Source organism: Erinaceus europaeus, chromosome 5 (genome assembly GCF_950295315.1).
Source record: "Erinaceus europaeus chromosome 5, mEriEur2.1, whole genome shotgun sequence".
Classification (NCBI taxonomy): domain Eukaryota; kingdom Metazoa; phylum Chordata; class Mammalia; order Eulipotyphla; family Erinaceidae; genus Erinaceus; species Erinaceus europaeus.
Window position 1 is genome coordinate 40,067,380 of NC_080166.1, and position 25,762 is coordinate 40,093,141.

Sequence of the window (25,762 nt, forward strand, 5' to 3'; positions counted from 1 at the left end):
ATATGCATTAATAATATAATAATAGGCATATAATAATATAATAGGCATTATTATCCTACAGATAAAAAAAATGAAGATTCAAGATTCCTCTTATTCAGGGATACAGATAAATGATGACAGAAACCATGAGAAAATCTTGAGCTATTCCCCAGCATGTGGAACAGGGTTTCAGACCTCCTGAATTAATCAAGAATCTAATCTTCAAATAATAGGTCAGCGATAACTACTCAGTGAAGTTCCTTCCCACTGGCATTTATTAGGTTTCGCTCTGGAATGAAAGTTGAACTGGATTATGAGCCTGTTCCTTCATGAGTCCATAGCAATTTGCATAGGGGATTTCTCTTTAAGCATTCTGTTTGCTTTTATCTAGAGCTTCACAGTGGTGCAGCATATTCACATCTTGGGCCAGCATGCCAGTATTTCATGAATTTGTGAATTTCAAGAGGAAACAAAATGTTACTTAGTGTAGTGTCCACTGGAGCATGACATCAAATTTCTTAGGAAGCCAGTAACTCACAAGTTGGCTGCCTCCACCTCATATGCACAGGTGGTTTGAGACTATAGCTACTCAGACCACAGGGAGCGGCTGAGTGGCTGGAAGGTCCGACGACTCACAGTCTTTCTGTTGAATAGCACCACTTGGGAGTTGTACCTAGAGGTCTGACAGAGCATATCATCCAGAGTGCATGTAGTGACCTGGCCATTTTCATGCAGTTTCCCATAGATCTCATCAAAACTGTTCAGAAGGGTGGGTTTGTCCTTCACTTTTTCCCTCACTTTGGCCAGCTGGAAAAAAAAGCAAGAATAACAGATTACTATCTCTGCAAAACTTTTTCCTTTGTTTATTTGTCCTTCAAGTAAGGAGATATAAATGTGTAACAGTGTCCAGCATATATCTGGAGTGGTGAAAGTCAAGGTACTCATGCATCCAGATTTATGACTAATTATAAGGAATTCCACAAAATACACAAGTAGTTTAGAACTAGTGTGTAATATCTTAAGGGTGTTCAAGTGGCCAGGGAAGTGGCACAGAGGATAAAGCATTGAACTGTCAAGTGTAAGGTTCTGAGATTGATTCCCCAGCAATCGCATGTGCCAGAATGAAGATTTGGTTTTCTCTCATTAGTAAAAAAAAAAAAAAGTATTCAAGTGTGCATACAATACAGTGAAACATACCAAGGAAAGGATATCATATAGTAATGGGATCAAGTTTGCCTATGGTAACAAAACAGGAGGCAGGGTAAAATCCATAGAACTTTCTAGACTACAGTAGTCAACTGAGGTTTTAAATTGAGACTTGTGTGACCTGCTCTAGTTACAAGTGTGTTGAGAATTGGAGGATATAAGACATGGAAATTGACCAGAAGATGCCATTATGGCTTGATTCTTGAGGCTGATAGCTTAGACTAGCAAGTATACAGAAAAGACGGAGGAATGAACAACTTTAAATACTTTTTGCAGCAACCATATACTCACCACTTCTTCTGGGAATTCATCCCTTTTTACAAATTTTGACAGATTTTCAGCTGTAGCTTTCTTTAGTATTTCTATCAGGGTTTTCAACATATCTGACTGGATATGGATCAAAAGCTGAATTAAAAAAAAAGAAGGAAGCAAAAACAGGGCTGAGCTGGTATTCAATGTTGAAAAATGAGCCTTGTTAACTAAACTAACATTTAGAAGAATCTATTTTCTCAGTTTTCATGTTAATTCCCAATTCACTTGCTTGTACAAGTTGAACACACATACATACTTCAAAATCTCATATTTTAATAATTAATCAAAAATTCCATAAACATCCAGATAATAGTAGAATCAGAATAAAGATTTTGGATTCTGCACACTTATGCTAGAATTCTGGTACTAGCAGCTATCAGCTTTGTGACTCTGAGCTAGTACTTAGTCTCTCATTTGTAAAATGAGGAAAATACCTTTACATTCTACATGTGGAGTTATTGTAACCATTAAATAAAATGTCAGCACACTGGAGTAACAATAACATTACCATCAGTTTCTTCTAAGATTCAGAAGGTTCAATAGTCAATCTTACCAGATTGGCTCTGGTAAGATTTGAGTACATTTATACTAGAAACATAGGCTATACTCATTGATTATACTCATTGAGGCTATGAGCTTTCACAAATGAATGAATGAATTGAATAAAACTTTGGGAAACAGCAAAAGTCACTGTATATAGATTAAAAAAAAAATAAAAGCATCATTTTATTTGTAAACTGAATTCTGGCACTGTGCTTAAATTGTGGAAGCATTTCTAAAAGTAACTTTCTAAAAAATGTTATATTAATTAGAACCTTAGACCAGGATCATTTGCTCCTGTCAATATCTAAAATATTATTATTAGCAGACATCACTAAATGACATAAAGCATGGTGTGGACAAATATAATATGGTGATTCCTAACCAAGGGATTTTTCAAAGAAAAAACAAGCTCCCAACTAGCTGGGTTATAATAATAATTATCTATTGCCATTTTAAACTCAAAGACACAAGGAATCTTCCCCATTATCTTTAAAATCTGTATTTCTCCCAGTCCTGGAACCTCTGGTACTATGTTTATATTTCTCAATGTCTCTCCTCTCTATCCTTTACCCTGTTATGCTGTCTCTGTTGACCTCAACTAAATCAACGCAACCAGTGCCACCATGCCATGTTATGTTGCCATTGCCTTTTTGTTATGGGTTATATTCAGAGACAGCAAGTCTGAGACGTCAGCCTTCCATCTCCAATAATCCAGTGAGACACATGGGACTACCCAGTTCCATTTCAGATGGTGCACTATCTAACAAAGTTATAGATCCTAGATATAGGCTAAGCTGTAGGGAACTGGGTACATAAATACACATATATTTGTAGGGCCAGTTATATACCTAAAAGTACAGTGTTTAATAGTCTTCTATGATTAAACTTAGACCTAATAAACTCAGCAATCTAGTAGAATGACCTATTGAAGGCACCATATATTTTCCAATCAAATATGTATATTTGGGCCTAGACACCATCCTTTCCTTCCCCATACTTCATTTTTCTCAAACACTCTTCTCTACAAACAACAGGGGGAAAAAAAAAAAAGTAAGATTCATCTCCTAATCACCTGACAGCATCAGCAATACTGTAAGCCATTGATAGTCTTTAGAAGAAACACTGTATACCTTTGGCCAAGAAATATATTGGGAAAATTATATAACAACTAAAGGACAATTATTGTCCTTATGACAATCTTTTAAGAATCTTCAAACAAGTAAGTGCAGTAACACTAGAAGTTAATTTAGAACACCCCCCTAAACACCTATGGACATTTAATTTTTTATAAAGGGGCCGAAATTATTAAATGGAGGGTCTCTTCAATAAATAGTGCCAGGAAAACTGGGTTGAAACATGCAGAAGAATGAAAATGACCCACTTTATCTCACTAGAAACAAAAGTCAACTTCAAATGGATCAAGTACCTGGATGTTAGACCAGAAACTAAACTATAAAATACTTAGAGGAAAATATTGGCGCAACACTTTCCCATCTAAACCTCAAGGGCATCTTTGAGGACATAAACCCAATTTCAAGGAAGACTAAATGAAAAACACATCAGTGGGACATCAAATTGAAAGGTTTCTGCACAGCAAAAGAAACAATCACCCAAACAAACAGATCACTCATAGAATGGAAGATCTTTACATGCCATATATAAGACAAGAAGCTCAGAACCAAAATATATAGAGCTCACCAAACTTAGCAACAAAAAAAGCAAATGGCGAGAGGCATGTCCACGGAATTACTGGGATCAAATTGTCTCTCCTCCCAAAACAACAAATAAATACAAGACACCCAACTGAAGTCATAATCTACAGCTGAAAGATCTGCAGCCTCAGGTAGGTGCTCGAGTGGTGGTGGGGCAAAAAGGGGTAGGGGCTGAAGAAAAGCAAAATCAAATTAGATCTCTGGGTGGCATGACACTGAGCAGCACCATTTTGGCGATTTTGCTTTAAGCACAGCAAGCAGTGAAGGTTGTTTTGAGTGCAGGAAGAAAAGAGAAAGGGGCTTAAGACCACTCAGTCTTTGACTCAGGGGTATTTAGCTTTCTGAATTTAAATCAAGGGCAAACACAACATAAAACAGAGCTCCTGAGACCACAAGACAGTCCAAAGTAACCAACCCCATACCCTATCCCACTTGCTGCAGATCATACAAACAAGAGAAGCTCTGGAAGAGGTTGTGTGTGTGGGGGGAAGGGGGGGGCAAAGGAACCCTCTTACAGTGATGGTGGGAATGTAAATTGGTCCAACTCCTGTGGACAGCAGTCTGGAAAACCCTCACAAGGCTAGAAATGGACCTTCTATATGACCCTGTGGTTCCTCTCCTGGGGATATATCCTAAGGCTTCAATTACATCCAACCAAAAAGATATGTGTACACCTATGTTCATAGCAGCACAATTCCTAATAGCCAAAACCTGGAAGCAACTCAGGTGCCCAACAACAGTAGAATCACTGAGAAAGTTGTGGTATATATACACAAAGGAATACTACTCAGTTATTAAGAATAATAGAAGGAACTGTGTTAAGTGACTTCAGAAAGGACTGATGAGTATGGGATGACCCAACTCATAAACACTCAAGGAAGATAGGTATGGCAATGGGTGCAGCCTAGAATGTTCCTAGTCATGACCACAGAATGTGAGGTCAGATCTACCAAGATGCAGAGGTTACATAGGTTCTTGCACTGAATATGGACCCCAGATTAAATCAATGGGGTTTACAGTTAAGAATATTTATATACTTTTCCTATATTTAGGAGCTACTCGCTTCCCTGATCCAGCCTTCTAGTCCTATTTCCAACTCTGACACCATCTCCCCAGACAATACCTTTGGTCTACCTGCATGTTAGCTGTCATGCTCAGGCAAAAATCAGTTTTTTCCAAAACGGAGACCCCAAATCTTATCTGCTATATTCTTGCCTTTAGGTTCCTAATTTGTTCTGCTTTATATTTTAATGCTTTTCCAGCGACCAAGTTGCTGATGCTACCATGACACCAACCTGACTTACCTGGGAAAATGACCTCACCAATGTGTCCTGGAGTCCCATCTTTCCAGAGTCCTGCCCCAGAAAGGGAGAGGCTGGAAGTATGGTTCAACCCCATGTCTAGCAGAGAAGATTTACAGAAGTCAGACCTCCCATCTTCTGTACACCACAGAGATCTTTGGTCTATACTTCCAGAAGGATAAAGGACAGGGAAGTTTTCAAGGGAGGTGATGAGATATAACTCTGCTAGTAGGAACTGTACTCCTCTTATCCTATGGTCTTGTTGATATTTTTATTTTATACATAAATTAAAAAAAATAGAAAACCACTAAAATCCTAGGTATACTTCCTCCCCAATTTAAAGCTAGAACCAATAAACTTAGTACTAGTTTGGATCCAACAAATGAGACTCAATACTTTAACAGCTGGGAAAAAGTCCAAGCTCATCAAAGAAGGGACTATAAAAACTAGATAAGGACAAGAGACTAGTTCACTTAATGGTGGCCTTTTTTGGTCACTGGCAAGCCATGCTATCATCTGGGGCCCTAGTCAGGGAATCCTAGGATTCCTCCATAAATACGATAGACCTAGACCTCTAATAGACCCCTTTTTCCATCACCACTGGTCACTTCCACCAGGAATGTCAGCATAAACCCTTTTGAGGGCACCTCCAGGACAAAGCCCTCACTTTCCAAAGGAGGCTTGGTCAGCCTACTCTGCCACACGAGTCAGACTAGTCCTGAAATGAGTGCAGTCTAGAATGTTCCCAGCAGTGATCATGGACTGCAAGCTTAGACTGACAGGACTTGGAGGTTAAGGTTCCTATGCTAAATATAAATATATATAGACCCTGGATCATATTGATATTATAAATTTAAGTGTATTAATTTATTAAAATAATTACATAGTTTATTTCATTTTATTAATTTTTTTTTTCCAGAGCACAGTTCAACTCTGGTTTAGGTGATGTGGGGGATTAAGCCCAGGAACTTGGAGCTTCAAGCATGAGCATCTGTTTGCATAACCATCATGCTATCTCCCCTGGCCCTGATAATTTTATTTATATCCTCTCTTCAAGTTTGAGAGCTACTCTCTGCCCTAATCCAGCTTTCTAGTTCTATTCTCAACTCTGACTACATCTTCCCTGACAATATTCTTAGTCCATCTATATGTTAACTTTCAAGCTCAAGACAAACTTACTAAAGTCATAGATTCCTAAGAACATACCTAAAATAGATTTCCTAGCTTCTTACCAGCCTAAAATCCATGTTCTCATCTGCTCTATTCCTATTTTCTGGTTCCTATTTATTAAATATTTGGTCCTGCTTTATATCTTAACTGACTTTCAGGTACCAAGTTGCAGATGCTACTATGAACTCCCTGGACAGATGACCTCATCAATGTATTCCAGAACCTCACCTCTCCAGAGCCCTACACTATCTTTTTTAGGCAAAGATAGAAATAGGTAGGGGGTATGAATCTACCGACTCATGTCTATTTCCATCAGAGAAGCAGTTCCGGAAGCTAAAACTCCCACCTTCCGCAACCCCAAAAGAATTTTGGTCCATACTCTCAGAGGGGCAGAAATGCTAAGGGAAGATAACTAGAGGGCTCTGAACCTTCATTCCATCAGGTCCCAGACAGAAAAGAGGAAAAAAAGGGAGTCAGGCAGTAGCGCAGTGGGCTAAGTGCACGTGGCGCAAAGCGCAAGGACCACTGTAAGGATCCTGGTTTGAATGCCTGGCTCCCCACCTGCAGGGAAGCTGCTTCACAAGGGGTGAAGGAAGTCTGCAGGTGTTTATCTTTCTCTCCCCGTCTTCCCCTCTTCTCTCTTTTCTCTCTGTCCTATCCAACAACAATGACATCAATAACAACAATAATAACAACCACAGAAACAAAAGGGAAAAAAAAAAACCCTCCAGGGAGTCGGGCAGTAGAGCAGCAGGTTAAGCGCAGGTGGCGCCAAACTCAAGGACCAACAAAAGGATCCCGGTTCAAGCCCCCGGCTCCCCACCTGCAGGGGAGTCGCTTCACAGGTGGTGAAGCAGGTCTGCAGGTGTCTATCTTTCTCTCTTCTTCTCTGCCTTCCCCTCCTCTTTCCATTTCTCTCTGTCCTATCCAACAACGACATTGATAATAACTACAACAATAAAACAACAAGGGCAAAAAAAGGGAATAAATAAATAAATATAAAAAAATAAAAAAGAAACCTCCAGGAGCAGTGGATTCGTGGTGTAGCACCGAGCCCCAGCAATAATCCTGGAGGCAAAAAAAAGAGGAAAAAAGAAAGACATTTGGAAGTAGTAATACGTATAGGTGTGACTTAGGAAGAGAAAGCTGGAGCATAGAAGAAGTGGGGCAAAAATATAGATAGATATATAGATAGGGAAACAGACAGTTATAAAAACATAATGAACTCGTATCTGTGACCTTGAACCACTACAGTTTCCAGCGGAGGGGATGGGGACACAAAACTCTGCTGGTAAGAATGGTGTGGAATTGGAAGTCGGGCGGTAGCACAGCACAAGGACCCGCATGAGGATCCCGGTTCAAGCCCCTGGCTCCCTACCTGTAGGTGGTCACTTCACAAGTGGTGAAGCAGGTCTGCCTGCAGATGTTGATCTTTCTCTCCCTCTCTCTGTCTTCCCCTCCTCTCTCCATTTCTCTCTGTCCTATCTAACAACGACAACAATAACAATAATAACTACAACAATAAAACAAGGGCAACAAATGGGGAAATAAATATTAAAAAAAAGAATGGTGTGAAATTATACCTGTTATCTTGTAATTTTGTAAATAAATAATAAATCACTAATTTTTAAAAAGCATTATTCTATTTGATTTCAAGTTTTACTTTAAGCCATAGAAAAATTACTTACATTTAAATTAGTACAGATTATGCTTTCTGGATTCATGATATGTGAAAAAATGGATACAGCTTCTGCCACCTGGTTCTAGAATAAAGAAAAACAAATTATACCCCAAGTCAAATGAACAATACTCTCTTTTCATAAAAATCATTTGGCGATGTCACAGCATTCCTAGTATAAGTACCCTAGGGTTTTGAAGTTGATGAAAAAGATTTTTGTCAATCAAAAAATATTCTATAAAATCTTTTTAAAAGTGGCATATTACTGAATGTTTTAACAACCTCCTTTTAAAGTGGAGGAGGAAAGTGAGAACAGAAATGGAATCCCTACCTCTGACATACTTAGACCAGAGTGAAAACCCAAATCTCAAGTAGAAGTGGAAGCATTACCAAAAACTGGAGATGGGCAGGTCCCAGAGAAAGCGGGGAGAAAAAAATTGCTACTTATCTCTGAACTTGTCTACAAAGTAGTTCTCAAAGGTGGGAGGCATAAACTGAAGTACAAAACCTAAATGCCTATTTACAATGATAGCAACAGAGTTTATGACTAGTACAGTTTTCTCCATTATTTTGATGACTGTGGTGGGGCTAATGAAGGAAAAGTCATTATTTGCAGGAAGCAGTATGTCATTATAGCAGTAGAAGGGACTTCACTGAAAGTCACTTCCATGCCTATTTCCATTGTTATTACATGAAGGAAAACCCTGCAGCCTATAAAATGACAGCATGGCTCTGGTCTTTCTCTGACATAAATCTTCTGCAAACAATTGGTCTACGAGAAACTTAAGTTTTTCTGTGGTGAATAATAAAGAACCAGAACTATTCAAAGACATGCTGGGATGGGACATAAGGCAGCAGTGGATAGTTTTAGACTCTCAACTATGAGGTCTTGAGCTCAATCCCCGGCATCTCATGTGCTAGAGTAATGCACTAGTTCTTTCTCCCCACCTTTCTCATTAAGAATATAGATACACTGATTTTTTTTTTTTAATTTACTTATTATTGGATAGATAGAGAGAAATTGAGAGGGGAGGGGAAGATAGACAGAGAGAATGAGAGATACCTGCAGTACTGCTTCACCAATGTGAAGCTTTCCCCCTGCAGGTGAGGACCAGCTATTTGAACCAGGGTCCTTTGTGCACTGTAACACAAGCACTTAACCAAGTACACCACCGGCTAGGCCCCACATATATTGATTAATGTACGTATGATATGTATATATACATATAATGATTATATTTTAAATTAAGCCCATATGAAAACTATTTGAAAGTAGACCATGCTATCTGTATTTTAGCAGCCCAAACATTAGATAGATAGATAGATAGATAGATAGATAGATAGATAGACAGACAGACATAGACAGAGATAGAGACAGAGAAGAAGACAGCAGAAAATGAAAAAGACCACAGCACCAAAGCTTCCTTCAATGTGGTAGTGGCTAGGCTTAAATTTGAGTCATCAAAATTTGAGTTATCAAAGTGAGCTATTTTGCTAACTTGAATAAACATTTTTTAAATGAATCTTTTTTTTTATTTTTAAAAATTCCTTTTAATTATCTTTATTTGTGGGACAGAGACAGTCAGAAATTGAGAGGGGAGGGAGGCTAGAGAGGGAGAGAGACAGAGAGACACCTGCAGCTCCACTTCACCACTCGCAAAGCTTTCCTCCTGCAGGTGGGAACTGGGGACTCGACCTAGATTCTTGAATATTCTAATATGCGCACTCAACCAGGTGTGCCACTACCTGGCCCCTTAAATGAATCTTTTTATTTACTTAATTTTCCTCTTTAATTTGATACGGCAGAGAGAAATTGAGAACAAAGAGGGGTGGGAAAGAAAGAGACCTGTAGACCCACTTCACTGTTTGTGAAACTTCCTTCTTGTAGTTGCAGAACAGAAGATTGGATCCAGGTTCTTAAGTACTGCAGTGTGTACACTAGACTGGGTATACCACCACCCAGCCCCTGAATAAATAAATCTTAAAAACAAAGCAAACAAAAGAAACAACAAAAGCCACAAACACACTAAAGAGGAGAGAAAAATAGAAAATATAATAAAACAAAATAAAAAATAACAAGCACAATACAACTAGTGCTACCATGCCACATTCACTTTAGACTATATCTAGAGATGCCAAACCTAAGATGTCAACCCTCCAACTCTAATAATCTGATGAGACCTCTCTTAATACATAGGACTCACTATGTTCATTCAAATGGCATATTCCCTAAAAAAATTACAGGACCTAGATACAGACCAGGGCCTAAGGGACAGGGTACATGTGCACATATATCCATTATATCCATTAAGTTAGGGGAAAGTAGTATACATCAAAGTAAAAGTGTTCAATAGTCTGCTGTGAGTAGACTTAGACTCAATTAGTGCAGCAATATAATAGAAAGACCTAAAAAAGACACTTCTTCTTCTTCTAGCGTTTGCCCTTCTTCCGTAGCCAGTCAACAGCATCAGGTTGAGCCTGATGTAAAGTTTCGAGACCTCCTTTGAATCTGGAGAGGTGGAAGTCGTTGACTATGTGGGTCATAGTCTGTCTGTAGCCGCAGGGGCAGTTCGGGTCGTCTCTGGCTCCCCAGCGATGGAACATAGCGGCGCACAGGCCATGGCCTATTTGATAGCGATTGAGGAGGGCCCAATCATAACGTGCTAGGTCAAAGCCGGGTTGACGCTTGCAGGTGTCTGTGATGAGGTGTTTGTTCTTTACCTCAGCTGACTGCCAGCTCTGTTTCCAAGAGACTGGAACAGAGAAGATCAGTGTAGGCGTAGGGGACCAGATTGGGTGATGAGACATCAAGCGTTGAACAGGGTGGGCGAAGATATCCGCGTATATTGGCAGGTCCGGTCGAGCGTAGACATGGGAAATGAACTTAGATGATGCCGCATCCCGACGAATATCTGGCGGGGCAATGTTGCTAAGAACTGGCAGCCATGGAACCAGGGTGGAACAGATGGTTCCAGAAATTATCCTCATGGAGGAATATAATTTGGAATCAACCAAGTGGACATGGGGGCTACGGAACCATACTGGGGCACAGTATTCTGCAGTGGAATAGCATAATGCCAGAGAGGATGATCGTAGTGTGGAAGTGCTCGTGCCCCATGAGGAGCTGGCCAGTCTTGCAATGATGTTATTCCTCGCGCCCACCTTTGCTGCAGTTTTTATGAGATGTTTGTGAAATGACAGAGTGTGATCGAGAGTAACGCCAAGATAGACTGGCTGGGCTTCATGCCGGATTCTCGTATCGCCAAGCTGCACATTAAGCTCAAAAGTACTTTATAGTGGTACTTAATCAAATATTTACTACTTAGGCTACTGTCCTTTCCTACCCCCTATTTCACTTCCCTCTATCACTTTAAGTCTAACTATGTCAGACAGAATAAGGACTCAAAAGCTGGACAAGGGCAAGAGACTGGCTCACTTTAATGATGGCCTTTTTGGTCAATATCAGGCCAACCCATCATCTATGACTTTAGTCAGGGAATCCTTGGATTCCCAGAAAGATATGACGAGTCTCAAGCTCTAATAGATAACTCTCTCCACCATCACTGGTCACTTCCACCAGGAACCTCACCATAAGCCCTCTTGTGAGCATTTCTAAGACACTGCCCTCACTGTAGAGCAGCAATGATAGGGACTGGCCCACTCTCTGAAAGGAGGCTAAGCCAATGTCACTTGAGAAAAACTATTCCTGAAATGAGTGCAGCCTACATCATGGACTACGAGCTCAGACTCATAGGGACTAAGAGGTTAAAGAGGCTCTATGCTACATATGAATAGAGATGGGCCCTAGGTCAAATCAATGGGGTTTACAGTACTTAGATACTTACTACATATTTGGGAGCTACTACTCTCTGCCCTAATCCAATTTTTTAGTCCTGTTCTCAACTGTGACACCATCTTCCCAAACAATAGTTTTAGTCTACCTGCATGTTAGCTATTGAGCTTTGGCAAAAATTACTGATTATGGACCCCTTGGAACACACCTAAAATAGACTTCCTAGCTTCTTCCAACATGAAGATCCCTAGTTTCATCTGCTCTATTCCTAATTTTAGGTTTCTGTTTATTAAACAATTAGTTCTGCTTTATATCTTACTGCCTTTCAGCCACCAAGTTGCAGATGCTAACATGACACTCTCCTGAGTTCCCTGTGCAGAAAACCTCAGCAATGTGTCCTGGAACCCCACCTCCCCAGAGCCCTACCCCACCAGGGAAAGACAGAAATAAGCTGGGTGTGTGGAACAACCTACTAATGTCTATGTCCAATGGAGAAGCAATTACAGAAGCCAGACCTTTCACTTCCCATACCTTATAAAAAAATCTGGTCTATATTCCCAGAGGGATAAATAGGAAACCTTCCAATGGAGGGGATGGGACATAGAACTCTGGTGGAGGAACTGTAAAGAATTGTACCCCTGTTATCTTACAGTCTGTTAATCATTATAAGTCCCTAATAAAAATTAAAAAAATAAATAACAAGTAGATAAAGAAACCACAATACAAAAATGTTTCCATGAAATATGGAGGACAGAAATGAGGAAAAAGAATAAAATCATGCCCCTCAAAAGCTGACGGGTGGGAGGGGTGAGGTAGGGTTGAAAATCAAGCAGACCTCAGATTTTTTTCTCTTTCATATAGGATAGGTGAAAGATGCCTTAAAAATCTTATGGAAAGCTAGTATTGGCACATCCAGTTAAGCACACACATCACTGTGTGCAAGTTACAAGCCCTTGGTCCCCCACCTGCAGGAAATAAGCTTCATGAGTGATGAAGCAAGTGCTTTGTTATCTTTCTGTCTCCCTCTCTCTCTCTCGAGCTCCTCTCAATCTCCATCTTTCCATCCTCTCTGTCCAATCAAATGAAAAAGAAAAAATTTTTAAAAAGGGGGGGGCCTGGGTGGTGGCTCACCTGGTTGAGCTCATGTATTACCATGCTCAAGGACCCAGGTTCAAGCCCCCAGTCGCCACCTGCAGGAAGAAAGCTTTGTGAGTGGTGAAGTAGTGCTGCAAGTGTCTCTCTTCCTATCACCCTCTTGATTTCTAGCTGTCTCTATCCAATAAAAATAATAATAAAATATTAAAAAACAAATAAGGAAAGCTAGCGTCATTTCAAAAATTTTACATCTGGTTCAAGTAAAACAACAGGGAAGTGATTAAACACCAACAACAATGATTTAAATACACAAAAAGGGAAAACTGTAGAAGGTGCAAAAATAATAGAAATCCTTAAGATATATTAATACCTCTAATCAGAGAAAAAAAAGTAGTGGGAAGTTACAACAGCAATAGCGGGTAGCTGCATAAGTGACTTTCTCAGCAATATAGGGAAATACATCCTCCTGGTGTTTTCATTTCTGAAAAATGATGAAAGTTCTCCAGCCACTTTTTTACCAGTTGGACAAATAACTTGATACTTTTATTTATTTATTTTGCTGCTCATTTACTTGCTTCATTTTCTACTTTTCTTAGGTCATGTACTAAGACAGTTTTAATCTTCTCAGCATTGTGATGGCAGGTAAGTGCTGCCTTTTCCCTGGACCTCGGCTGACTTCACCTTTCTGGTGACAGGCAGTGGTTAAACCACTGCTAACATCAAACTGGTAATTAGGTCCAGCTACACAGTATCTGATGCACCCTATTTCTACCATGGACAGACCCAGGAATCCTAATACATGTAAGATGAATTCGGTTATAGAAAGCATTAAAAAGCTGTCCTCTGAGGATTTTTTTAAAAGATTTTTTTCTATTTATTTATTATTGGATAGAGACAGAGAGAAATAGAGAGGGGAGGGGAAGGTAGAGAGGGAGACAGAGAAACCTACAGCTCTGTTTCGCCATTCATGAAGCTTTCCCCCTGCAGGTGGGGACCAGGGGATTGTACCCGGGTTCTTGCCCACTATAATGTGTTCACTTAACCAGGTGTGCTAGCACCTAGTCCCTCTCTGAGGTTTTATATACTCTGAAACAAATTTCTCAAGAACTAAAATTTAAAAATATATATATATTTTTTTAAATTTTAGTTCTTGAGAAATTTGTTTCAGAGTGTATCTTCCCTTACTGATTCTCCCTTTTAAACAACAATTCATGTTAGGTCCTCAACTATAAATGATAACATTCTTTGAAGGTATATGCTTTCACCTCTTCATGAGAACATTTCATAATAGAGCCAAGAGAAAAATACACAAACTAAAGGCAAAAAGAAAGGAAAGCACTTTCCAATTCACTATGTGTACACCTAAAGCCTTACCTGATTCAGAGCTAATGCCACAGCAAAACAGAATGCTCTTCTGGGAAGGACTTCACCTTTGGTTAAGGATTCTTCCATTAATGTAGTACAGATGTTAAAAGACTCAGGGCTATTCTGGGATGAGAAAGGGTTCTTTAATAGATAAATACCATGAAACTTTAAGTTGAATGTAAAATTATTACTACTTTCATATTTCAGATTTCTTTTTAGCAAGAATTTTCCAGGCTCTATTTCAAGTAACTTAAAAGATTAAACCCAGGGGCGTAGGTAGATAGCATAACGTTTATGCAAAGAGACTCTCATGCCTGATGCTCCAAAGTTCCAGGTTCAATCCCTCACACCAACATAGACCAGAACTGAGCATTGCTTTGGATAAAAAAAAAAAAAAATTAAGCCCAATAATGACCCTGGATCATGCTCCCAAAGGAATAAAGAATAGGAAAGCTTTCAAGGGAGGGGATGGATGCAGAACTATGGTGATGGAAATTGTGTGGAATTGTTCCCCTTTTATCTTGTGATCCTATCAATATTTTTTATTTTATAAATAAATTAATAAAAATAAAATTTTAAAAAAAATCAGCTATTTTGCCACTTAAGCAACACACATATTTACTTACTGCTAGTGATACTACTTGCTTATACACTCAACTGTACATTTTACTCAATGCTTGAGTCTCTGTGTGTGTGTATTTATTAAAATAAGTAAAATACAAAAAAAATTAAGAAAATTAGAAAAATTAAGCCCATGTGGAGACTATTTGCAAGTAGACCAAGTTATCTACATATCTAGACACTGGCAGCTCAAACTGAACTTTTTTTCCTGCATTTATTTATTTAATAGGAGAGAAACAGAGAGGGGGAGGGAAGACAGTGAGAAAGAGAAAGATACCTGCAGCACTGCTTCACCACTTGTGAATCTTCCCCCCTTTGAAGTGGGGACCAGAGGCTTGATCCTGGGCCCTTGCAATTGAAACATGCACTCAACCAGGTGTGCCATCACCCAGCCCCCCAAACATCATTTTTAAAGCTCTTTGACAATCTTAAAACTTAGGGAAGTTGGGAGTCGGGCGGTAGCACAGTGGGTTAAGTGCACATAACGCAAAGTACAAGGACTGGCATAAGGATCTCGGTTAGAGCCCCCAGCTCCCTACCTGCAGGGGAGTCACTTCACAAGCAGTGAAGCAGGTCTGCAGGTGTCTTTCTCTCCCCCTCTCTGTCTTCCCCTCCTCTCTCCACTTCTCTCTATCCTATCCAACAATGACAATAGTAGTAACTACAACAATAAAACAAGAAGGGCAACAAAAGGGAAGAAATAAATATTTTAAAAAAATTAAAATTAAAAAAAAAACAAGGGAGTTTTAAGAAAAAAATTCTTTTCTTTATATCTAGGCAGGCTGGTTTCTAGGCATAGGTACTAGGATGTAAAGTAGAGTCAGTTTGCTGATACACTAGAGTACTTTCCCTGAGGGGACTGCCAATTTGAAAATATGCATATTAGTCAAATATGTAAAGGCATAAACACTAGTTTGAGTTTAAATTATGATAAAAATCTCTTGAAAAAGAAAACTTAGAGAGTCAAGAATGTGAGTGGTGTATACAAACTAGCAAACAGCATTAGTAGAACCAAATCTTCTTTGAGGTGAAGACAACTACTGATGGTTTTGCTCATTATGTGAAACACAGAAATTGAAACATGGATTTGCAATAAAAAAGTGACCAACTGTCTCCAAAACTCTGTGAGAACAAACAAATAAACATTCATCCTCTGGCCTTCTATATCCTGAATTCAACTCTCTCATTTCACATATGAAATAAATGATAAAGTTAGTCAATGGAAAAAGTGAGAATGTTCTCCAAGTTTCTCAATTTTTAGATGATTTTTCTTTCCATTATAACTTACTGCCTCTTTTGTTTTAGAACATTAGTGTTGCTACGCTTTTCAGGGAAGTGCTCCATGCTCCTCTATCTTAACTGGTGTTATATTTTCAGCATAATAAGGTTTGTCATTCTAACTTTCAAAGTTTCAGTGGCATGAATGATGACAGTAATGCATAATCACTGAACTATTTCAGCTGTCATTCATTCAATAAATAAACAGTTTCTAAATGTAAGAAACAATCTGGATACAGTAATGACATGGGACAGAATCTGCTCTCTTTCTTCCAAGAGTTCATCCTACTGTCACATTTATTAACAGCTGACTATGTACCAGGCATTGCACTAGGTACTGGTATACCATGATGCCTTAAAGAGCTTGCATGCTGGTGAGGAGGACGGATTGAGCATCTGCTTAGTACATCAGGCAATAGTAAGAATGCCACATATGTGATATGAGTATATTACAATCAGGGCATATCGCAGGGCAGACATCACTTCCAACATAGGTGCATATAGAAAAATTCATAGATGAGAAAAAAATGCCCTTGAATACGTCAATGAAGGATGGTAAGAAATCCATGGGAGGGCTGGGGAGACAGATAGCATGACAGCTATGAACAAAAGACTTCCACTTCTGAGGCACCAAAGGTCCCAGGTTCAATCACCAGCACTACCATAAGCCAAAGCTAAGTAGTGTTCTGGGAAGAAAAGAAGGAAGGGCAAAGGAAGAATGAGAAGAAATTAAACTCATAGGAGAGAGTGACAGAGGAGACTGATTTAGTAGAATCCACTTGAGTCTAATAGTAAAACAATTCTAAAGCCAAACTCACCATACTGTTTCATATTCTCACTGCCTACATAATTGCAATAAAGTGTAGAATATGAAAATGTTGCTTTTCCTGTAAAGCTGTCTGATGTGACTAACTTGAGTTTTCTAAAAATGTATACATTTAAAATGGAAATATTTGGATCAGATGAAAAACAGATCCCAAACTAAGTGAATTTTATCTGTAGGAAAGGGGGAGGGTTGGGGACATCCTATCTCAAACACTGTTCACAGTTTATTAAATGTTATGGGGTGGTAGTCTTACCAGTTTGTAGCAAACTGCAAAAGCAAGGACATAGGTCTCTTTGTTGAATTTTAAACTTTGATTTCTCATCTCAACCAACACTTCTAAGGCACCTGCCAAAGTCAGGAGTGAGTGAGTAGTGTTAAATGTTTAAAGTCCTCTATTTTTGATCACTAGAATTCTAATCTGTTCAAGCAACATCTACTAGAAAGTATATCAGCACAATAAAACTACTTGTCCGAGTCAATTAGCAATTAACTAAGTTTTAAAATAAGCACCCTGATCATGCAAAAAGATTATTTTAAACATTATAATTTTAGCACATGAAAAATCTGTAAAGTCTCGGTTAAGATAATTTATAATGCAATGTTTCCATACTTAAAGGTTTTCATTATTCACTACGCAGTTGCTCATCAGGAATATAGGGATAATTTTTACATGCTTCACTATTACTTATCCCAACTATTTCCACTAGCCAACACAGAAGTTTTTCAATAGACATGAATTACAATACTTACTTTCATATTTGCCTTTGATAAATAACATATCCATCAAAAGATTGAAAGATGTGCAGTCTGAGAAGAAACCTTGTAAATGCTAATGAAAAATATAACGATTTGGTTAAACTAGCAAGGAAGTAGTTACATTACATCTATGGAATGGGGATACTTTCACAGGCAAAAAGTTTCTGAGATCCCAGGTTCGGCCCATGCTGAGCCATATCTGAGCAATGCTCGGATTTTCCTATCTTCTTTCCTACCTCTCACATTAACAAAAAATAAATAAAATATTTTAAAAGCATATTAAAAATACTGCATTTTATATATCCCAGACTTCTTTACTTACTCTTGAATTTCCTAATAAATCTCTAATCTACCCAAATTAACTTTCCAAAAGCTTAAATTACTGCCCACTCTCTTGGCTACTATGTTTTTATTAATAGGCATGCCTGAATAGGAAGAAAAAGATAAAAAAGAAGAAAGAAATCTCCAGGTTTCAGAAATACAGTGTAAATATCTTCATAAACTATGTCTCTGCCATGTATAGGAAAAAAGAAACATAACAATTAAATCTAGCAGGGCTAGTCCTGAGACCTGGGTAAGAGCAAATTAAAAGAACATGTCACTGATAAGTATAGTTGAGGACTAAGAAAGGAGGACCTTGTGCAATTATGATTTTGTGTGATAAATAAATAGTAGAGGTGATTATTCACTTTTTGAGATAATTTATCAAATTATAACTATCATCATTAATAATTACCAAGTAAAAATAGTGTAATTATTTTAAAAATCTAGTTACTATTTATCGAATAATTCACTCACTAAAACTTTCTTCTAAAGTTCTTAATATTTTTTCCCAACTTTCTGTACACCATAGTAATAAAACATGATATTCACATATTATGAAATACAAGCTTGTTGTTTTGAGTCTACTGGGCACCAATTCTAGGTATTGAGAATAAAGAAAAGAATCACTCTCGGGGATCGGGTGGTAGCGCAGCGGGTTAAGTACACATGGCGTGAAGCACAAGGACTGGCATAAGAATCCCTGTTCAAGCCTCCAGCTCCCCACCTGCAGGGGAGTGGCTTCAGAAGCGGTGAAGCAGGTCTGCAGGTGTCTTTCTCTCCCCCTTTCTTCCCTTCCCCTCTTGATTTTTCTCTGTCATATCCAACAACGAAAGCAATAACAACAACAACAATAAACAAGGGCAACAAAATGGAAAAAATAGCCTCCAGGAGCAGTGGATTTGTAGTGCAGATACCAAGCCCAAGCAATAACTCTGGAGGCAAAAAAAAAAAAAAAGGAATATAGGGACCCGGAGAAGTAGAGCAGTGGGTAAAGCGCACATGGTGCAAAGTGTAAGGACCAGTCTAAGGATCTGGGTTCAATCCCCAGTCTCCCCACCTGCAAGGGAGTTGGTTCACAAATGGTGAAGCAGGTTTGTGAGTGTCTTTCTCTCCCCCTCTATGTCTTCCCCTCCTCTCAACTTCTCTCTGTCCTATCTGACAACAACAGAATAACAGCAAGAACAACAAGGGTAACAAAAATAGGGAAAGTAGCCTCCAGTAGCAGTAAATTTATAGTGCAGGCACTGAGCCCCAGCAATAACCCTGCAAAAAAAAAAAATCACTCTCAAAAATCAAAAATTTGTAGTGCAGGCACTGAGTCCCAGCAATAACCCTGCAAAGAAAAAAAAAAATCACTCTAAAAAATCTAATAAGGCTCATAACTTAGTGTAAATTTTGGTAGGGGAGACAATGAACAAGTAAATAAAACAAGCAAAAAAAATTAAAATATAAATTCAAGTCTCAATACGGGCGATGAAAAATCTATGAAACAAAACAAAGGGAGAAGATAACAAAAAGTTGCCAGAAAACAAGAGACCTTGGTCCTTGGTGAAGAAAAGGAGAGAAGCATCCTGGTCAGGACACAGCATGTTCCAATCTGAGGCCACTAGTGTGGCATGTCTAAAAAAGGACAAAAGGTCCTGAGTGGAGTAAGCAAGGGAGAGAGTGACAGGAGATGAGAAACTGCTAATGTCCTCCTAGGTCCTGGTTGGGATTTGCATTTTTTTCTAAAGCAGCTTTGTCCAAAGATGTTAGAAGCTATGTATGAGATTCTAAAATTTCATGTCTCATTTAAAAAAAAAAGTAAGAAAAAAACAAAAAAACATGTTTTTTTTAATACCAAGTATTTGAAAACTATCATTTAAGAAAGGCATTTTCTTAAAGCAGATATTTTAAATGATGCCGTTTAAAAGTTCCTGAAAAGGCTGTTCAAACTCTGACAGCTTAAGCATCACGGTAATCTGTACTTGCACCATTTCCACAACTGTTGTAATACTCTGTAATAAGAAATAGAGCTATAAGCTATACCTCTTCAGACACTGACTCCAAAGGAAAGCTTGGTAACAGTTAATTCATTAAATTTTCTAGGAGTTCTCAGATAACCTAATCCAGTTTAGCAAACCTTTTTTTTTTTTGGTCACCACCACTCCAGGCAGACTTTTTCAGATAGCAATAAAGACAGAGATAGAGAAACAAAGAATAAGGCACCAAACTTTACTCAGTGTAGTGAGGTCTAGGCTCAAACCTGGATTGTGTCCATGACAAAACAAGTGCATTATCCAAGTAAGCCATTACCCTGCTTTTCTTAACATAACTAAAAAAAAACTCCATCTTCAGCAAAGGAAATCACATTGGCAGGTAAGGCAAGCAGTAATTCGTTACCTGGTCTTTGATGAGCTCCACTGCAGATTCCTCAAGATCCAACTCATAGCACAACCTCATGAAAAGTGGTCCAAATTTATACTCCCCCAAAGTGATATTTCTATTCTCTGCATGGTACCTGGTGATTGAAATTATTTAATTAGCCAAGTAGTGGAAAATTGGGGAAAAGAAAGATTGTGGTACATATTATGCTAGATACTGGAGACACAGTAAAGAATGAAGTCCTCCACAGTCTGTAGGGGGAAAGCAAAAAAGGGAGGACAATCAGAATGATTTTGGAGAGTATATGGATACTAAACATCTAAATAAACAAGAAAGCCAGGCATTCTATGAGGTGAAAGAAGGGCACATGCACATTTTAATTATCTCTATTTACCAACAGTCTGTTAGTGTGGAGCGTAAGCATGTCAGGGGCTGACTGGGGTCTCGCTAAAGTAAGCCCATCAGTATGTACTATATCATTGAACGGACCCTGTCTAGAGAGGAGCTAAAGAAAGGGTGATGCTCTGCTCATCATGATTGTTTCATTTCCACCCAAGATAACTAATAAGTACACTTTACAATTTAGGATAGTCTGCTTTTCTCAATTTGAGGAAGAGTTAAAAAGTTAAAATGCAGCTTTCAAACTCCAGTTTAGTAAATGGCTAGTTAAAGACAGTGATGTCTTACAATGTGCCTTGAGATTTCTAAAGTTAGTCTATCATTTACAACAGCTCAACCATACACAAATCACTAGTGTACACTTACTCTCTTTTTAAAAACTTCTTTAAAATATCTTTAATATAATATCTTTAAAAACAAATGTATTTCAGCAAAGTGTTATAAGAAACATATCAAATTACAAACCAAAAATTTCCCAAGTAAAATGACATTGACATAAATAAAAGTACTAGAAAGGCACAGAGACCATGTATGACATCATTTTGACAGAAAATGTTCAAGTGAAAGGATCTAATTTTTCTGTAAACCAAACAACAGCATGTGGTCAAGATTAAGAATTGAGTAAATTGTTCCTCATTAATTTAATTTAATTTATTTAATTTAATTGTTCCTCATTTATTTATTTATTTAACTGGTAAAAAATATTAGAAATGTTTAACAATGGGGATACAATTAAAATATCTATTCAACGGTATGACTAAAATGATTAAAAGACCATTAAAATGATTCCTGAGTAAATCACAGCATTATTATTGTTGTTATTATTAATAATATCTCAATGTGGTACTCAGAATAAAGCAAAGTACTGCTGAGTGGCCCTAATGAGCTAATTTTTTAAATTTGATATACTGGGGCTGGAGAGAGCGCCCATCAAAGCAGTGCTCCATCATTCACACAGTTCCTTTTGGTGCTGTCCATAGTGGTGTCTGCGATCAGATTTATCACCATACACAGCAAGGCATGTGATCTATTTGTTCTGTAAAGATCACAATTATGTAATTACTACAACTATCAAAGTCTGCGTATGAAAAGAAAGGGTAAAAATCAGAAAATATATCAAATTATTAACAGTGATTTCTAGAAGGTGGCAGAAAGGCCCCAGGGACAGCTGCCATCACACTTTCTCCCTGCCCACACAGGGGTGGAGTCTTTTCTTCTTTCTAAGCTGTCCAGCTAACTTGCTCTGACAAGGAGAAAGTAACAAAAGTAAAGCTGTCAATCATGGGCTGCTCAGCAAAGTGTGCTGCTTCCATCTATGCTGCATTAAAGAACCATGTAGAAAAATCCTAGGTCATCAGACATACAAACAAATCCTTCTTGGACCTTCTAGACAAGCCTAGTCTCCAGTACACCTATTAGTTGGCTGTAGATGAATAACTTTGGCTGGCACCAATCAAGAACTGCCCAAGACGAGCCTCAGTTTCTGAACCCTCCCATGCAGTTGTGAGAAATTATAAAGTTGTTTTAAGCCACGGAGTTCTGAGGTAGCTACTGCACAATAGGAAATAACTGGAATTGTAGAATTTGTGATGATTTTCTTTTATTGTGTGTGTGGGAGGGTATATTTCAAAGAATTTTGTGTAATTTTTCTTTTTCTTTAAAAAATTACATTAATTTTTTACATTATAAAACTGAAGATGACCACTGTAGATAAATCTGAGAAGTTAAGAAAAGGGTCAAGGGAAAAAGTAATAATGCATATCTCATAGAAAAATCACTGTGAACTTTGTTTTAGTATTTTGTTTGTATATGTGTGTGTGTGTGTGTGTGTGTGTGTGTGTGTGTGTGTGTTGTTTCAAAAGATTTACTAAAAGAGAAAGAGTACTACTCTGGTATTATGTGGTGCCAGGAATCAAACCTCACGTTTGCAAACCTGTGCTCTACTACTGCTCTGCACTTCCCTAGCTTCCTGTTGAGATTATATAAAATATTTAACAGAGCCAGGCACCACACACATTTATTATATTATTGTTATTATTAATATTTGACAGAGAAAGAGACCACATGGCACTGAATGTGGTGGATGCTGAGCTTAAACCTAGGTTGTGTACATGGCAAAGCAGCACACTAACCAAAATATATCATATGATATATATCATATATATATATACACACACACACACACACACACACACACATATTGCAGAGTGAGTTTCACACATGTATTATTTTACTGCTCCTAAGCTAACTTTTTCAGAGACACAGTGAAAGAGACATCACAGCATCAGAGCTGCCTTTGTGCTATGGTACTCCCATGTGGAACTTGGTCCAGGTTCAGGGCAAGGCAAATACCCTATCCCTGTGAACTACCTCTCCACACTTTTTTTTTTCTTCAATGTAGCACCAAAGAAAAACTCAAGGTTTCACATATGCACAATAGCACTAAATGACCAGGGCCCTTTTTTAAATTATTATTACTCTTTTTACTAGAGAGGGAGGGGGGGAGGAGAAGGAGGAATAAGAAGCAAGAGAAGACGAAAACCTCAACACCAGCATAATTTCACCATCCATGAAGTTCCCCTAATGTTATTCATGGTGCTTCCATGTGGTGCCAGGGCTTGAACTCAGGTGGCATATGCTTTACCAGGTAACTATCTCTGGCCTTATTCTTCCAGTATTCTGGATCTAACCCCTTATCTTTTTTCTATAAATGTACAAAATAAATGCAAGTCCAAATGTAGAAACATATCTTTTAAAGTCTGAGGAAACAAAGCATTAAACTAGTCTCAGAAATGAAGTCTGTTCATTCAGTGTCAAGAATGTAAAACCTTTGCTTTTTTTCCTATAAACAGAATACATGTGAGTTTTTTCTCTTTCTTTCTTCTTTCTCTTCCTTCCTTTATTTTTATTTATTTTTTTTATTTTGACTAGAGAGCACTGCTCAGTTTTGTCTTATCGTGGGGTGGTGCAGGGGATTGTACCTGGGACTTTGGAGCCTTTATTTTTGAATGACCATTATGCTATCTACCCCCGTGATTTTTTCTGACATGAGACAATGACTTAAAGACAATGAATCAGTGCTGGAGTGAAGGAGTGAAAACAGTCCATGATCTACTGAAATGATAAAAGTGGAACTAGTGATGAGAACATCGAGGAAGGTTAGAGATTAGAGACGGGAGTAGAAGCAAGGAGAGGAGCAAAATAAACTAAAGACTTCCAGGTATTAGTGTGTCATTAAAGTTCGGGGCTCTAGCAGGCCGGGCTAGCTTTGCGGCGGTAGACAGAGACTCATAGACACACGGCTGGGCAGAGAAGCTGTATTTCTTTATTCACGAACAACGATTCAAAAACTAACCCAAACCAATCACCACACAGATCTGTCCTGCATCCTTCTCCTCCAGTGGCCGTGGCAAAAACTCTGGAAGTACGTAGGATGGGGGCAGGGAGAAGAAGAGGCGCGAAACTAGCAGGGGCTAAACCAAATCTCCCAGAGGCGGCGGGGTGATACCAAAACCAATGTGAAGCATACAATTCCCCCTTTTCTTTTTAACTAACTGACCATAGTATCAGGGGTGTGGGGTAAACAGAAACCTATATCATACAGGCATTTTTTAAAAAAGAAACTGGCACAAACATGGAGGAACATGTAAGCGAGCAACAAGAACCAGTGTGCTGCCAAGGGAAGGCCTGAGGGGGACCTTTTTTTTTTTTTTTAAAGATTTTATTTATGAGAAAGATAGAAGAAAGAACCTGATGTCACTCTGGCACATGTGCTGCCGGGGATCGAACTCAGGACCTCATGCTTGAGAGTCTAAAGCTTTACCACTGTGCCACCCCCCAGCCTGAGGTCCAGGAAAGTCGCCCAGACACAGGTAGGTGGCATCCGCCTGCCTCTGTGGCCCCGCATTTCCCCCACCATGGGATTTTTTCCGCTTTACGAGGAGGTGTCCGAGACATTATATCCTTCTCTCCTGGGACAGGTTTTCGATCTCAGAGATGCTTTAATTTTCGCTACACCGTGGGTTCTCATGGCTATATTTGCTACTTTCAGGATATGTACAAGGCCTCCTGCCAAAAGGTTAAGTGACCTTGAGGCTGAGATATGGGAGTTAAAGGATATTTGCTTAGGACATGAACGCCCTAAGCGATCTGTAGTCAGCCCCAAAACTTCTGCCCCCACAGACATGTGTTCGGCCGCTTCTTTGACCCCTCCCCCCACTGATACCTCATCATTAAGAGACCTTGTGGCTGAAATACAAGAGCTAAAGGATATGTTTTCAGCACTTAGAGATCTTAAACCTTTTGCAGTCTGCCCCAAGAGCTCTGTCCCCGTACGTAAGTGTTCAGTTACCCCTGTGGCCACTACAGCAGCTTCCACTTCTGTGACTCTTTCCCCCGCGTCATCAAACCAAGTCCACACCTTCCCAGTAAATGTGACGCTTGATAGACAAAACCCTCAGGTATGGCATCCATACTCCTCCAAAGAACTCAAAAAACTCAGACAGGCCGTGAAGGAGGACAGACTTCATTCCCCATGAACCAAGTCCATTTTACGAAGCTTTTTCCAGCACCTTAACACCCCCAAGACTGTAAAGACTTAGCTTGTGCTGCACTCCCAGACCCCCTCTACCTGCAATGTAAGGCATGCTTTCGTGATGAATGCTCTAGACAATCCCAGGAAAATAGTCACAAACAGAATGGAATTTTGATGCATTGTTTGGAGCAGGAGAATTTGAAACTGGAACTCAGCAGGCAGAAGCCAAGTTTCCAACTGGTTATTTTGAACAGGTAGACATCTGCGCAACACAAGCATGGGAAAGGTTAACCCCAACCACAGTAGAGGCCTCAATCCCCATTAACACTCTTCGCCAAAATACTGATGAGTCCTTAGCAAACTTCATCTCCAGGGTGCGGTCAACCTTAGAGAGAAAGATTCATAATCCTGAAGTCTGCTCTCTCCTCCTGAGTTCTATTGTCTGGGATGGCACAATACCACAATTCTATCAGGCATGCCTTAGTCTTAAACACCTACACCCAGAT

The 25,762-nt window shown here is 38.9% G+C and overlaps 1 protein-coding gene across 4 annotated transcripts in view; it reads right to left on the minus strand.

Annotated features, from left to right (window-relative positions):
- Nucleotides 1-231: 231 nt before the first annotated feature.
- PTCD2 (pentatricopeptide repeat domain 2) overlaps nucleotides 232-25,762 on the minus strand; it is a 41,551-nt gene continuing 16,020 nt past the window's right edge. For 3 of the 4 annotated variants that reach the window (XM_007531250.3, XM_060191239.1, XM_060191238.1), the window contains exons 4-10: nucleotides 20,342-20,459; nucleotides 17,630-17,708; nucleotides 17,133-17,224; nucleotides 14,164-14,277; nucleotides 7,912-7,986; nucleotides 1,477-1,590; nucleotides 232-786 (exon numbers count right to left, since the gene is read on the minus strand). In XM_007531250.3, the coding sequence (XP_007531312.2) occupies nucleotides 565-786; nucleotides 1,477-1,590; nucleotides 7,912-7,986; nucleotides 14,164-14,277; nucleotides 17,133-17,224; nucleotides 17,630-17,708; nucleotides 20,342-20,459 (814 nt within the window). In that variant the 3' untranslated portion in view covers nucleotides 232-564. The remainder of the gene's footprint in view (nucleotides 787-1,476; nucleotides 1,591-7,911; nucleotides 7,987-14,163; nucleotides 14,278-17,132; nucleotides 17,225-17,629; nucleotides 17,709-20,341; nucleotides 20,460-25,762) is intronic. The other variant, XM_060191240.1, reaches the window with a different exon arrangement.